This window comes from Trematomus bernacchii, unplaced genomic scaffold, assembly GCF_902827165.1.
Source record: "Trematomus bernacchii unplaced genomic scaffold, fTreBer1.1, whole genome shotgun sequence".
Classification (NCBI taxonomy): domain Eukaryota; kingdom Metazoa; phylum Chordata; class Actinopteri; order Perciformes; family Nototheniidae; genus Trematomus; species Trematomus bernacchii.
The window spans coordinates 21,179,446-21,194,325 of NW_022987973.1; the positions used below are offsets into that span (position 1 = coordinate 21,179,446).

Sequence of the window (14,880 nt, forward strand, 5' to 3'; positions counted from 1 at the left end):
TTATTACTGGCAGGTAGATTAATGTTGTGAGTGGAAGAGAATATTTGAGTAGAAGAGGAAAATATTCAGAAAATGTTGGATATTGGGTTTTTTCTCCATTTTAAGAACAAAATAAAATATACATTAAATTATATTTATATAAACATTAGAATAAAAAATAAATTAAAAAAGCTAGCCATAAAAACACAAGAAGGTCAAGTAAAATAAAAAAGGTTTTATAAACTACAATATAAAACATCATCTCCTAAAATATAAATGCTATTTAAGTGTACAGTAGTACATAATAAGACTGAGGATTACATTTCTATACTTTTAAAAATGTTATATCACTTTAAATATTTCGATGTACCGGTAGTATGAAGTGGCTGGTCTGTAATATAGTTTCCTTGGTCTATGATTTCATAGCTTATGATTCAAAATCAAATTTTTCAAATGTAACGTTTTTATTCTGGCAAGTTCATGTTCAAACGTGTCTTCGTTGGTTCAATTAAGTAAAAGTGGCGACAGCACAGTTAAAACAAAATATATAACTATTAAAGATGTATTGCCTTTTCTTCAGCAGAATGAACTTAATGTTTCAAATAATAAAATAACTATTTGATTAGTTTATAATTAAAGTTATACTGGAATATTATAATGGTAAGGTGTAAATAGCTTCCTATTGTTGTACCTGGTTTAGCTCATATTTACTTTGTTATATTAGTTTATCTAGGTTCACTGTATTCATTCACCATATTTTAAAAGCACATCATTTTTGTTTGTGAAATGTTAATCTGTAAATTATCTACAGCGAAGCATACAATTAAAGTGCTTAATGCACTTAAAATACAACAGTGCTTGTATAATACTATTGTGCTAAATGTCAACATAATATTCTCTTCAAGTGAAACTCAGTATGTGACATCTTTAAATGACACTCAGCCCGGTACTTGGATATTGTCCTCTTCTAAAGAAAAGGGAAGGTGTCACAGCTGTTGCTCTGTTCTCCACCCTGGTCATGTGACCCAGGAGGTGATGTCATTGCAGCATTCATTCAGCTGGATTGTGCTCCAACTTCCAGCCTGCTCCTTCCTCCGTCACAGTATCAGCTGCACAAAGACCAAACAGTGTCTGACAAAAAAACAGCGAGTTGAAACTCCACCAGCACCAACTGTTGAAAAGGGTCTTAGAGTCAGAACAAAGCCCACAATGTTCCCATGTCCCACTAGATGACATCATCCTTACACTGAGGCAGTGAGGAAGGAAAACTGGTGTCTGCAAAGCCTTGGGTTGTGTGTCGGGACCGTCGGGACTCAATAGGGTTGTATAGGAGATCTGAGAGGTTGTTCCTGTTTCTGTTGGACATTTATAAGCCAAAGAAGTTACATCCTAATGACTATATTTTCAATCACAGACTACAGATCAACATTCAGACTTTGTATTTGGACATCTTGACATACTGTCTTAATGGAGTGCCATCAACATTTGTTAAGATATTCATGGTGCCCAGAGGATGAACCATGATTACTTTAATAATCAAATTAAAGGGGACCTATCATGCAAAATGCACTTTTGTACATCTTTTATACATGAATATGTGTCCCCGGTGTTCCAGGGAACTCACCAAGTGTCAGAAAACACAACCCTCTCTATTTTCCTCCATACCCAAATCTCTAAAAAAGGGGCTGCAACGGATCTGATAAAAACTGATCCAGATTTGAACACTGTCCTGACGTCAGGACGGTGGCGCTACGGCTATTGGGCCAACTCTCCACCTATCAGGGGAATGTGGGGTTGGGCCACGGCCGGCCATTGCCGCTCGAAAGCGCTGGAGACGCTGTAGTACATATGCCAGGCCTGTAAGTGGCGCTGTAGTCTGCCACAAAAGCAGTGAAGAAGACTTCCTGTGCATGGTTACCATGGTTACCCTTCTGTTTATTCTCCGCTGTGGCTCTTTTTCTCCCTCCCCGAGGCAAATGTTTGCTCCCGCTGCTTTAATTCAATGCAATCCCTCCCCGTCGAGGCAAGCACTGTAATTCTCTCCGGTTAGTCCACCAGCAGATGACAAACACCCACCTCTCCGCCTCTTCCAAGGAATGAGGGGACCGTGCGGCAGAGTTTCAGTTAGGTTTTCTTTCGCCGGTCAAGATGTCCGTTAAAGTTTAAATCTTCCGGACAAAATTAGAAAAGTGCCGGTCAAAGGTCTTCTTTGTTATTTATTGAGCTTTAAAACAAATGAATAACGACTCTATATAATAATAGGCTATAATAAAACACGGAGTTGATCAGAGCGGCTCCCCTCTCCTGCAGGGGGGCGTGGTCAGCTGCAGCTCACAGAATCAGCCCCCTGCAAAAACAGGGCTGGAGAACAGCACATAGAGCGAAATGAGGCATGGCTAAAATGCATGATCTGTTTGGTATTTTGAAAACAGAAACGTATAAATATACCTTATATAGGTATGGCCCTACAATATATCATTTAAATATAGCATGATAGGTCCACTTTAAGTTTTCTCTATCACGTCCAGGAGGTCAAATTGGTCGAATTATGACAAGGGAAGTTGAAATAATCTCTATTATAAAAACATATAATTGTCATCTGTTTAAAGGGGCCATATTAGGATAATTTTCAGGTTCATATTTGTATGTTGTGTCTCTCCAGTGACATGTTTACATGCTTTAATGTTCATAAAGCTCTTTATTTTTATCATACTGCCTGTGCTGCAGCAGCTCTTTTCACCCTCTGTCTGAAACCAGAGCCCAGTCTGCTCTGATTGGTTAGCTGGCCAACACTACACTCAGAGATGTCCTGTCCCTTAGCCTATCACGTACAATGTGTTGGAGCGCTTGCCAATAGAAGCTGAAGTGTTACATAGTGATGTCACTTTGTTATGGAAGTAAACAAAGGAGTCCAATGGAGGCATTTCAGGCAGGGTGGGACTGTGGGAATGTTTGGATCATTGGGATTCGAGCCTTTGCAGACCATTTACATGCACTAAAACCACACTAACCAACTACAGAAAAGGGAAAACCTAAAAAGCACAATAGTGCCTTTTTAAAGAGGAAAAACATGAATGAAATACAATGGTACGGGGAAAAAAAGAGGGAGACATTCTTCTTCAGTAAATGATGTTTTTATTGGTCTTCACCACACTTTTTCCCTTTTCAACAATAAATCAGTTTTTCTATTTTAACTTTTTTTAAGCATTTAAAGATAAAGATAATATTGCACTTAAAACAAGAGATGAAGCAGAAAGGAGAAAAATAAACGATCACAAGGCTTTCTTTTCTGCACAGCCAGGGTTACATGTGCCTCCTTAGTTCCACACAGCTTAACTTCTTTAATATACATCTTTTAAAATAGCATTTCTATGGTAAGTCGCATTTTTTCATCAGCTATTACATTACAGGAGAACTCAAAAGTTACACATGCACGTACAAGCAGGGCTCACTGAAATCCAACAGTCTTTATGATGATTTGTTTCACGGCAAACAAGTTTGAATGCCCACAGATATTTATATTTTCTTATTTTTTGTTGCACGATACGAAAATGCAGCTGTGAGTGTATTTTAAGCATTGTCTGGAAAAAGGTGTGAGTAATAGGAAATCCTTTTATAGATATAAATGTATTGATATGAGTGTCTGGCAGTTTGGGTTTTGAGTGTCTGCTCATATGAGTAGTGTTCGTTTGTTATTATTAACCTTTACAGTGATGCAGTATTAAACAGGAATGCATTGACCCTCTTTTATCAAAGACGCTGTTAATGGACCTTTTTAAATCAGCACTGAGTATTTCTTATTTTTATCATTTAGGACAGAAAATCATAATGTGTGTCATCTAAATAAAGAAACAGGTTTTTGCCCTGCACAAAGTCCAGATGTATTGCAGGCTACAACAGTACGGTTGCTACCGCCCGGCGTGAGCGATGAGTCAGATGTACCACATGATGCACAGTAACCAAGGCAGCCAGGAGATCAAAGTCCTCCACGGAGAACGTAAAGGTAAATCTGCATCTTCACATTCAAATCGACTGGAGCCGCTGAGGGCCCCCTGCTTGTTAAAGAGCTATCGCCTTTATGTACATGCTTCTGTGTCCATGCATCGAGGGGACAACATATCATACAGGGGAATATCTGATCTGTAATGTGGATCATAAAAGAGCAACCCTGGTGATACGTGTTGGTCCTTGAGTTTTGTTGGGTAGTTAAGATTTGTTAAAAAGTACTTAAAACCTATCAAAATTTAAAATCATCAATATCAAATAAAAGCACCTATATTTATATATATATATATATATAATAAGTTAATTAAGTGTAACTTAAAAACATCCACTGATTTGCCACTGGAAGTTAAAATGTTAGTTAAATGTTGACAATTTTAAGAAAACAAGGTGTTTTTTTTTCTAAAAAGTAATTTAGCAAACTCTTTTCTACGATAATTAAAAGTAACCAGAAAAAAACTAAAACTGCCAATTTTTTCTTTGCAAATGCTGTTATTATGTGTTGCTTAATTTAAGAATGCTTAAAGTTTTGCACACTGGTTACTGGTTGTGCTTTTTCGAGTGGCAGCTGCAGGAAATCTAAAACGCACCATGGCGGTGCTCTTAAAAGTGCCATTTTATGCTCAATATGTACAACTCTTGACCTTGTTTTGTGCAATGATGTTCTCACCGACAAAAACTTACGACAACAGAGGAGACCAGCTCGCCGAAGCTTCGGCCGCAGAGCCGTGGACGCACCGGACATACCTTTTTTTAATTTCTACGACGAAAAACCACATTTCATTTCCCCGTTCCAGCAAAGCAGGACAGAAAGGCACATGTGGGTGACAGTCCAACCTCTAACCATCAAGCAAACCGACCACCTTTGTTCACCAGGCAAACACAATCTCTCCTCGCAACCACATGTTCCTAATGTTGTAGTGGAATACATTCGACGTTCTTTAACACAGCTTTAAAGATCTTTGAGGCGCAGCAACAGATATAAGGTTCATCAACCTTCCTCTAAGCTTGAGCGCTGTTTTATATGTTAAGAGATAAACGGGCAGAATCCAAAGATCAGGATGATGAATTTGTACTCGTTTCACCGCATCTGCCTTCAGTTCTCCTCATGATCCTCTGCAACAACGTGTTAACTGGAAATACACTGAAAGAATACACCAAAGACTACGGAAACAATTATAGAGAGAAATGTTTTTCTCCAGATCTACCGTAACAAATAACAGCCACCGAGAAAATCGTACTTTAAAGATTGATTTTCACTTTGAGTTTACCGTAGAAATATCACTACAATACAGATTTTTTAATATGCTTTTCCCTACGCTACGGCTAATATACTCAAAAGACAGATTGAACGTGTTCTATCGCACTATGTCAGGAGGCACAAAGTTCAACACTGGGACTGCCATTGTTTTAGAAGAAAGTTGAACGGGAATATAGAGTAAAGTTAGGGAAAGCTAATCACAAGTAGCCTGTAATAATGACTTTCGATTCAATTGATCACATTGAGAAAGGCTCGACGTTTTGTCCACGATGCACTCGATTTTGTTGCTGGCTTTTAAGGTGTGCAAACTTGTGCTTTCGTTTAGGCCAATTAGAAGACAAGCAACCGATTGTTAATTTACGTTGTTTCCTATATGATTCTCTTTTTCTTTTTACAATGGGCATTTTTTCTGAGCCAATAAAGACGTCATTGTCTCACAGGGTTTGGTAAAAAGATATGTAAAGGAACAGAAAAAAACTCTCCCATTCATAGGCCTGAGAAATAATAATATTGTAGTGGAGGACACAGTCAGAAAACTACCATTGTAATACAAATGCTGATAGCCACAACAAGCTTATAAATAAATACAAATCTAGAAAAACATAGACAGTTATCCAGGTCTGTTTCTGCTTTTGGTTAAGTGCCCAAAGCAGAGGCAGAGTTGCATATCAGGCTATAGAGAAGAGCAATTAAAACCAGATCTACACTGGGGAGGCCAGGAGGAGGGAGAGAGGGAAACGAGGGTCTTAAAACTCGATCTTGCAGGCGGGGAAAGACTCGTCCTGCATAACAACGGTGCTGCTGGAGGCCAGGACCATGATGTTGAGTTCCTGCTGCCTCTCATGAGTCTGCTGGTACCAGTCACGGGTCACCTCTGTGTCATGGGTGGGGATCAGCGTGACCTGAGCGACAAGACAAGAGACCAGGAAATATCATGACTGACTCGGTAGAGAGGATAACAGCATGATTTATCATGGTGTATAGAAAACCAAGAGCTAGTATACAACAATCAAATATTTCAAGATAATTCATGTTTCATAGAATGTGTGGAGAAATCGGCAGTAAATGAGAGCCATTTTAACTTAAAGGCTTAAAGACAGAGTATGATTGTTCACTCTCTTCTATCTACATCCTCAGGGAAATATTATGCTTTCGCACACTTAGTTTTTACTTTGCCGTCGAGGGGAGGGACTCAGACTCAATCCAAGATTCATTGGGTGCACACATATCTCCCTTTTTACTATAAATGACCAGACTTTTGTTGGAAATGTATCTGTCTTGGCCTTTTAACCTGTTAAGCTCTGAGCCTGTTTTTCAGGTCTCAGGCTCGAAAATGACATTCCCAGAACAAATGACCATATCTTCCCTTCTAAAAGGGTTAAATTAATAATCTTTTTTCTCAAAGTAATGATAAACCTGTGAGTTGGATGTAGAAAAGTCAGAATCAATATAGATGTTTTTTATTTTAAAGAAAATTCAGATTTTACATAGTAAAAAACTGTAAATTATAATGTCCGTCCAAATATTATTTTTTACTTATAGTGAAAATTACCCTTGGATGATGGGTTAGTAGACTAAAAGCTTTAGGAATCCAAAGTACAACATATAAGTACCCTGTATCAAGATTGATGCAAAACAAGTGACATTTGACCTTTTTAGAGAGGTTTAGCCAAAAACACCACCTCTGAGGTGATTTGGGTGAAAATGTTTTTTTTTCCATATCTCTGGCCCCCCTTTGTCGATTTTGATGGTTGACACCTCTTTCTGACCGTTAGAGCCAATAGAATCGAAGGGGGAGTCCCCCACACACACTCATTGTAAAACAAAAAGGTGGGGGCTTTGCGCATGTAATTTAGCATTAGAGTGAAACTATCTCTCGCTCTGACATCTAGAAACGGAAAAGCAGTCTCATTGCTCATGGATTATCAGAAATAATTTCAAAGGGACACAGACACATTGGATTAACCTATGGATTAACTTCAGCAGCGTTTTTATCGTTTTAATGCCATTGAAGACCACTTTGGAGAGACTACAGAGCCAAGGTAAGCATGTTAGCATGTTTAGCTACCTAGCGCCACATGTTTTGATGTCCGTTTTTGTTTATAATGTCGCGATTTCGTATAATTCAGTGATAATGAGGGTACCCTTCGATTCTGTGTCACCTCACGATGTGAAACGATGTCATGGATGTGGAGAAGAGATAAATAATAAGGTTTTGTGAGTGATTTTCTGTGCAGTAATCATTTTTCGCTCGTTGCTAATTCAGAGGCTCAGTGTTAGCATTGTGGGATTTCTTTTGAAAAAAAAAAAAAAATGATCAGTTACTGTAGATGAGTTTCTTCCCGTTACATGGATATAAAACATTCATAGTTTGTTAAATGAACATGCCCTCAGACACTGTTTCCTGCAAGATGTTGCGGCAGTGCCCCGGTACCGGGGTCTCTCAGGCTTAACAGCTTAAAGAGTGCAATTGCTTAACCTGTTACGCACCGCCCCCCCGGTACCGGGCGGATAAACGCGTCATTTGCAGGAAACAACGTCTAAGGAATCTTAATATTTAATAAACTATGAATGTTTTATATCCATGTAACGGGAAGAAACTCAGCTAACTGATATTTTTTTTTTAAATCCACAATGCTAACACACTGAATTAGCCACGAGCGAAAAAAATTTAACCTAAAACTGCACCTAAACTCACTTATAACTCCCTTATTACTTATCCTAGATGCACAGCCAACCCCTCGTTTTGCATCTACTGGAGACACAGAATCTGGGGGTGCCCACCTCAACACTCAGTGATAAACATTTGCGACGCTATAAACTAAAGCGTACATCATAACATGTGGAGCTAGGTAGCTAGAAACGCTAACATGGCTTACCTTGGTCAAAACTGGTCTTCAATGGCATTAAAACGATAAAAAAACGATGCTGCAGTTAATCCATAGGTTAATCCAATGTGTCTGTGTCCTCTTTGAAATGATTTCTGATAATCCATAAGCAATAAAACTGCTTTTTAGTTTCCAAATGTCAGAGCGAGAGATCGGTCCACTCTGCTGCAAAATTACATGCGCGCAGCCCCCACCTTTTCTCTTCACAACGTGTGTGTGTGGGGGCCTCCCCCTTCGATTCTATTGGCTCTAACGGTCAGAAAGAGGTGTCAACCATCCAAATCGACCAAGGGGGGCCAGAGATAAAAAACATTTTCACCCAAATCACCTCAGAGGTGGGGTGGTTTTGGCTAAACCTCTCTAAAAAGGTCAAATGTCACTTGTTTTGCATCAATCTTGATACAGGGTACTTATTATATGTTGTACTTTGGATTCCTAAAGCTTTTAGTCTACTAACCCATCATCCAAGGGTAGTTTTCACTATAAGTAAAAAAGAATATTTGGACGGACACTATAATTTACAGTTTTTTACTATGTAAAATCTGAATTTTCTTTAAAATAAAAAACATCTATATTGATTCTGACACTTCTACATCCAACTCACAGATGTAACCTTGCTTTGATAAAAGAAATTATTCATATAACCCTTTTAGAAGTTAAGTTGTAGTCATTTGTTTTGGGCATGTCATTTTCGAGCCTGAAACATGAAAAACAGGCTTGGTGCTTAACAGGTTAAGGTGTATGTGTATTGTGGCCTACAGGGACAACATCTTTAAATATGCCAAATTATTGTCAGCATCAAGCTGAGTATGGCGTCGAAAATATTACCTGGAGGTTTGAACCCCACTGAGCTTTGCCATCAAGCAGTGCATCGAGGACTCCCCGGCTTGGTTCACCACTTGCTGTATCGTTCCCGCTGACCACATAGTACGCAGAGCGAATGCGTTTGAAAAACTCTTGGTCCACATTCTTGGCACTGCAGTGGTTTGGAATGTAGGCCAAGTCCACATAAATAGGAAGGCCAGAAGCAGCTGCAGAGCCAGACTTCTGAGAGCCTGAGTGAAAGAACAAAAAATTGCTGTCAATGTGCAAAAAACATTTAACTTACTAAATCTGAAAAGCTTTCACATTTTTTTCATAATTTGCCCACCTGAACTGCTCTTGACACCGTTAGTCAGGCTCTTGCCAGGGTTGTAGCTCGACCTGGAGAGGTCATCATCTTTGGAGCCCTGTCCGTCAGACAGGCGGGACATACGTGAGCTTTTGTCTGACTCCTTCTTCTTCAGTGAGGCGGTACGAGGGGATGCCGTCTGTTTGACTGGCATGGGAGACTTCTTGCGCCTGGCCGGGGATGCTGACTTGGTTTTACCCGAAGTCTTTTTCAAGCTCTTGACTTTTGGCTCTTTCTTAACCAAGCCATTATCCAAAGTGTCAGGATCAACCATGCAAACGTCTGGACGTGGGGGGTGAGGGCATGGGTCCATGACGGGAGCAGGAGGAGGGTCAGTGCTCCTCCTAGAGGAATGATGGCTGCCCCCTCCCGTGGCCGATAATTTATCAACAGGCATATAGTCTGCATCTTCATCAGAGTCCATGTTGCCCTCACCGGCGACTGTGGGGTATTCCTCAGTGCCTGGAGGCCCATCAGAGTCTGACTGAGACCCTGAAGACTCGCTGACAGAGGTTGGTGGTGTGTCCTCTGTGGCCAGACCCAGCCCTGCTGACATGCCACCAGCTTGGTGCAGGGAGCTGCTCTCCCTGCTGTGTGACGGCTGTTTGTGAGCCCGACTCTTGACCGACAAATCATTCTCATCGGCCTCCTGCGATTGGTCACTTCTGCGGCCATGCTCCTCATCATCCTCATCGCTGGATACATGACGCATGCATGGGTTGATGAAGGAAGGTGAGAGGTCATGTTTTGCCTGCCTGTACTCGGAGGAAGAATATCCGGGGGAGCTGCGGCTGGTATAGGAGGAGGTGGCTCCCATGGGCACATCGCCAGCAAGGTCCTCATCGCTGTCATCATCGTCGTCATCCTGGCCTCCTCGGCTGCACTCTTCAGCGTAGAACGGAGAGTGAAACGGCTGATCAGTTGAAGAGAGTGACAGTGGGCGAACAGGGTGCTCTGGCTCCATCTCACACTCCTCTTCAAACTCATCTTCATCACGGTAATGGGGAGGGGAGTCTCCGGGCACCATTCCCATCTGTGGCTGTGACATCTCCCACTCGAAAGAGCTCTTGTAAGCTGCAGCTCCAACTTTGAGTTCCACCTTAGCAGGTCCTGAAGATGCACCACTGGATTCCGCTCCAGCAGGTAGGGTGGTGCTCAAGCTGACCTCTGTGGGTCCGTTTGTTGTGTCTGGCTTGCTGACTTGGAAGGGTGAGGGCATGTAGGACCCAAGAACCTCAGGGATTGCACCAGCTGTCTTTTCACTTGCAGCTGGAAGAACAGGCTTGTCTGTAAATGAGAGGCCACCAACCGGGCCACTAGAAGGAGACTTTCGAGTCATCTCGCGCATGTACGCGTCCTCATCTTCTTCTTCTTCACTGCTGTCCGTCTCCTCAAAGTAATGCTTGCCTTCTATGTCTGGGCGTGGTGAGGAAGTAACACCAAAAAGAGCAGCACTGGCTGCCTCTTTGTCCTTGGATAGCTCTGCAGGTTGAGCAAACGGTCCTGCCGAGGCCTTGAATCCAACAGCTGTGTCTGGCTTCGACCCTTGAGACCATTCCGGCTTATAGAAACAGTCAGATTGAGGCCCCTTGTCCATAAGGCCACCTAAAGAAGCGGTATGCTCCTTCTTGTCCCCTGCAAAGGCAGTGGACGAATGTGAGGGGAAAGATTTGACCTCCTCAAATGGGCTGTGAGGTGAGAAACGGGTAGACTCAGCCGTGGTTGTAGCTGTGATGTGTCTTTCAGAAACTTCTAGATAGTCGTCTTTAGCACCAGTGGAGCCGGACAATGGAGAATCCATGGCAAGTGAGTGTTCATCTTTAAAAGAGGAGTACTCAAAAAGAGGTTCGGCAGGAGTCTCCAGCTCCTCTCCGAACTGGCGGCTGGTGGAAAGGGAGCCTGAGGTGGAGGAGGAGTAGCTGTAGGCCGAAGAAGAGGAGTACCCAGGGCCAGCAGTTGTTGTGTACTGGAAGTTTGAGTCCAGGGATTTCTTGCTCAGAAGGTCTGGTGTTTTCTGTTTCTCAAAATCGGGATCAGCCCTGTCACTCTGGTAATAACTGTCCTCTGCTGATTTCAACGTGAGATCCTCTTTACCTTTGTCTGTGTGACTTGATACAAATGAGTCTTTCTCAACTTTTCCATATGAGTACTCAAACCCTGAGGAGGAGCCAGAGAAACCTGTAGCTCCTAAATCCATTGGCTTTCCACTGGATGAGGAGTCAATCTGAGCTTTGTTTTCAGCCTTTTTAATTGAAGGGGGGCTGCTCGGCTTCCCCTGGCTGTTATAACCGTACCCCGCCATTGAAACCATAAATTCAGGCCTATTTGAGCCAAACATTTCACTGACTGGACTCTTTCCCTCCTTTTCAGTCTTCCCCTGGCTGTTATAACCGTACCCCGCCATTGAAACCATAAATTCAGGCCTATTTGAGCCAAACATTTCACTGACTGGACTCTTGACCTCCTTTTCAGTCTTCCCCTGGCTGTTATAACCGTACCCAGCCATAGAAACCATAAATTCAGGCCTATTTGAGCCAAACATTTCACTGACTGGACTCTTTACCTCCTTTTCAGTCTTCCCCTGGCTGTTATAACCGTACCCAGCCATAGAAACCATACATTCAGGCCTATTTGAGCCAAACATTTCACTGACTGGACTCTTAACCTCCTTTTCAGTCTTCCCCTGGCTGTTATAACCGTACCCAGCCATTGAAACCATAAATTCAGGCCTATTTGAGCCAAACATTTCACTGACTGGACTCTTTATTTCCTTTTCAGACCTCTCTTTGGCACCTTTCTCCATATCAGAATCGACAGCACATTCGTCTTCGTCCTCCTCGTCCTCGTCCTCTTCGTCTTCCTCGTCGTATTCATCTGCAACTTCATCATCATCATAGTCCTCCTCATCCCTTGCAGTTAGTTTTCGCATATCAATCTCCAAGCCTGCTCCTTTCTCACCGTAACCTGTGGCGGCAGGTTTGTCAGTTTCAAAGGCTGTCATTGAGGAGTACGTCTGGGGCTTTGTGCCGTCAGTCTGGCTTTTAAAAGAGGCACCTTTTTCTGATGATAGAGACGTGGACGAGGCCTCGGGTCTATCAGCCACTGAAGGGAATCGGCTTCCTGTGTTGTATTCAAAGGTCGCCTTTCCTTTTACCTCTTCAAATGGAGGTTTAGCAGAAGTACTCTTGGAGTCGAGCCACGAAGGGGAGGAATCCTTTCCCAGAGAATCGGTGAATCCCCCCTTCTCTGACATCTTGTCCGTAGATGTTACCGGTGATGGCGCCTGGGGTTTATTGGCATCTATTTCAATCTGTGCCGTGTCCTTGTCAACTTTATCTAAGGAATCCTGGTTATATGAATCAGAGTCCACTGAGCCGTAAATGTCCCCGTAAGAGAATGTTTTGCCATGCACATAGGGTGTGTCCTGTCTTATATATATTGCCTTTTCTTTGCTCTCCTTCTCTGGAAAGTTGTAGAGACTGAAATGAACATTTTTCTCAGAATCTTTAGAATCAGTTTTCTCTGTACCTTCATTTTCTACTTTGCTTTGATCTGCTGGTAAGGGCTTATTTGATCCTATCCTACTTGGGATATCATCATCATTGTCATCCTCATCTTCATCAGTGTACATCACTTGAGGTTTGGGTTTCACCTCTGTGCTGAATGCCACCTGTGTCTTGTCCGACGTCTTGACTTCAGTTTCTGTCTTTGCAGATTTTGCCTCAGAGGCGAAGTCGTCGTCCAAGAAGCACCCTTCTTTTGCCTCCATAATCTTGGCCTTAACAGCGGGCTGTAGATTATTTTTGGCGAAAAAGTCTTCCTCATTGTCTTCAGGTGATTCTTCAGAATCTTCAGACTCTTCAGATGCTGACACTGTCTTGTCCCCAGCTGAGATAATGGCTGATTTCTGGGTGTCAGTTTTAACATATTTTTCTTGTGTCTTAAAAGATTTATCTTCTGTCGGAGAGTAGCCACTGCTCGTAGGCACAGACTGTGTGGGTGAAGCCAGCTTCATGGTAGAGTCATCTGGACTCAAACATCTTTCCTCACTCTCCTGCCTGGAGTGGGACTCTAAATCTAACCTAGGGGAGAAAGATGGAGGGGGTGAAACAGGCTTAATATCTTCCCCAGTCTTAAATCCTTTAGAAAGGGACTGGTTATATTTCACAGCCTGTGTGGTAGAGTACTGCATGGTAGAGAAGGGAGGGGGAGGAGGAGAAAAAGTGGCAGAGGGAGATTTCTCCTTCTCCTGGAGCATCTTGAAGGCTGCATGTTCATAGCCCTCTTGCAGTTTACCCAGAGGGATGTCAACGTTTGGAGTCTGGTCCTCATCCTCGTCCTCCTCATCATCTTCCTCTTCATGGACTGATTTGATCTTCGCATCAGTTTCCATTTCAGGAATGTTGGGCTGGTATTCATCAGAGGAAGGAGACTTGAAGCACTTGTCGTCCTCCAGAGAGGAGGTGGGTGAGATGGTTCCTGCTGAGTGGAGATAATCTTTGCCATGAGCGCGTGAGGGGATACTGTTCATTGTGTCCAGCAGGAGAGAGTTCCTCCCAGCCTCCTCGTTCTGAGGTGCTGTCACAGAGGCTATCGACTGGTCCTCAGCTACGGACGTAGCAAAGGATGACAATTTGTCATATTCTGTGATGGATGTTGCAGAGGAGATGTGCTCTTCTTCTGCAAGAGGAGCAGCAATGATGGCAGGGTAATGTGCAAGCTCATGCTCGTGACCCCCCAGGAAGGCTTTAGGTTTGACATCAGACAGGGCGGAGAACTTCATCTCTTTCATACCATGCATGGAGTCAAAGGTACCAGGGACGTCAGGGACAGAGACGTCATAGGACCCCACATCATAACGCAGCTGTGGGATCCTATCATCTGGTTCTTCATGAATCTCCTCATCAGAGATGGTCTGTTCAGTTTCGGAGTAGCCGGGGATGGTCTCGTCTTGGATTAAGGAGAATTGCTCCGAGACGGAGGCTGTTACTTGTCCAGATAGGGCTGTGGTTGATAAAGGTTTTGTCTCAGTTGGCTTGGTGTCCCAATCCTTGACAGATTTTCCCTTTTTCGCCTCTTCTGTTTTATATTTGAGGACCTCATCATCTTCTGTTCCTTCAAGGTCTGCTTTTTCAATGACATCACCCTCCTCCTCTGAGCTGTCACTCTTCTTTGATCTGTCTCTTGAGCTGTCATATTTGTCATATTTCCCGATTTTGTCCTCTTCAAACTTCTTGGCATACCCATTGCCTGCTTCCTTCTTCTCAGTCGCTTTAATCTGTACTGATGTGCCCTTGTCCTTGTTGTCTTCATCTTTGTTGACAGGGGATTTGGGTGAAGCAGATTTGATCTCAGTGTGTGGGGATGTGACTTTATCTTCAGTAAAAACTAAGGAAGGAACTTTAGTATCTCCGTACATTGAGTGCCCAAACATCACATCATTCTGGATCGGCTCAGACTTGACTTTGGACCGCACTTCCTTTTTCAGAGCCTCAAAGTCCTCAGTGAGGTCCTCTGGGGAAGACACAATAGACCTGTCAGCCAAAGCTGCTGCTGCGATCTCGTCAGGAATGTTTTTT

General features: G+C 42.7%; 1 protein-coding gene across 4 annotated transcripts in view; it reads right to left on the minus strand.

The window, feature by feature from the left end:
* Nucleotides 1–3,094: 3,094 nt before the first annotated feature.
* Nucleotides 3,095–14,880, minus strand: part of map1aa (microtubule-associated protein 1Aa) — a 48,374-nt gene continuing 36,588 nt past the window's right edge. For all 4 annotated transcript variants that reach the window (XM_034116594.1, XM_034116597.1, XM_034116595.1 and 1 more), the window contains 3 exons: nucleotides 9,281–14,880; nucleotides 8,959–9,185; nucleotides 3,095–6,144 (listed from right to left, as the gene is read on the minus strand). The exon at nucleotides 9,281–14,880 is cut by the window's right edge and continues 1,661 nt beyond it. In XM_034116594.1, coding sequence (XP_033972485.1) covers nucleotides 5,989–6,144; nucleotides 8,959–9,185; nucleotides 9,281–14,880 — 5,983 coding nt within the window. In that variant the 3' untranslated portion in view covers nucleotides 3,095–5,988. The remainder of the gene's footprint in view (nucleotides 6,145–8,958; nucleotides 9,186–9,280) is intronic.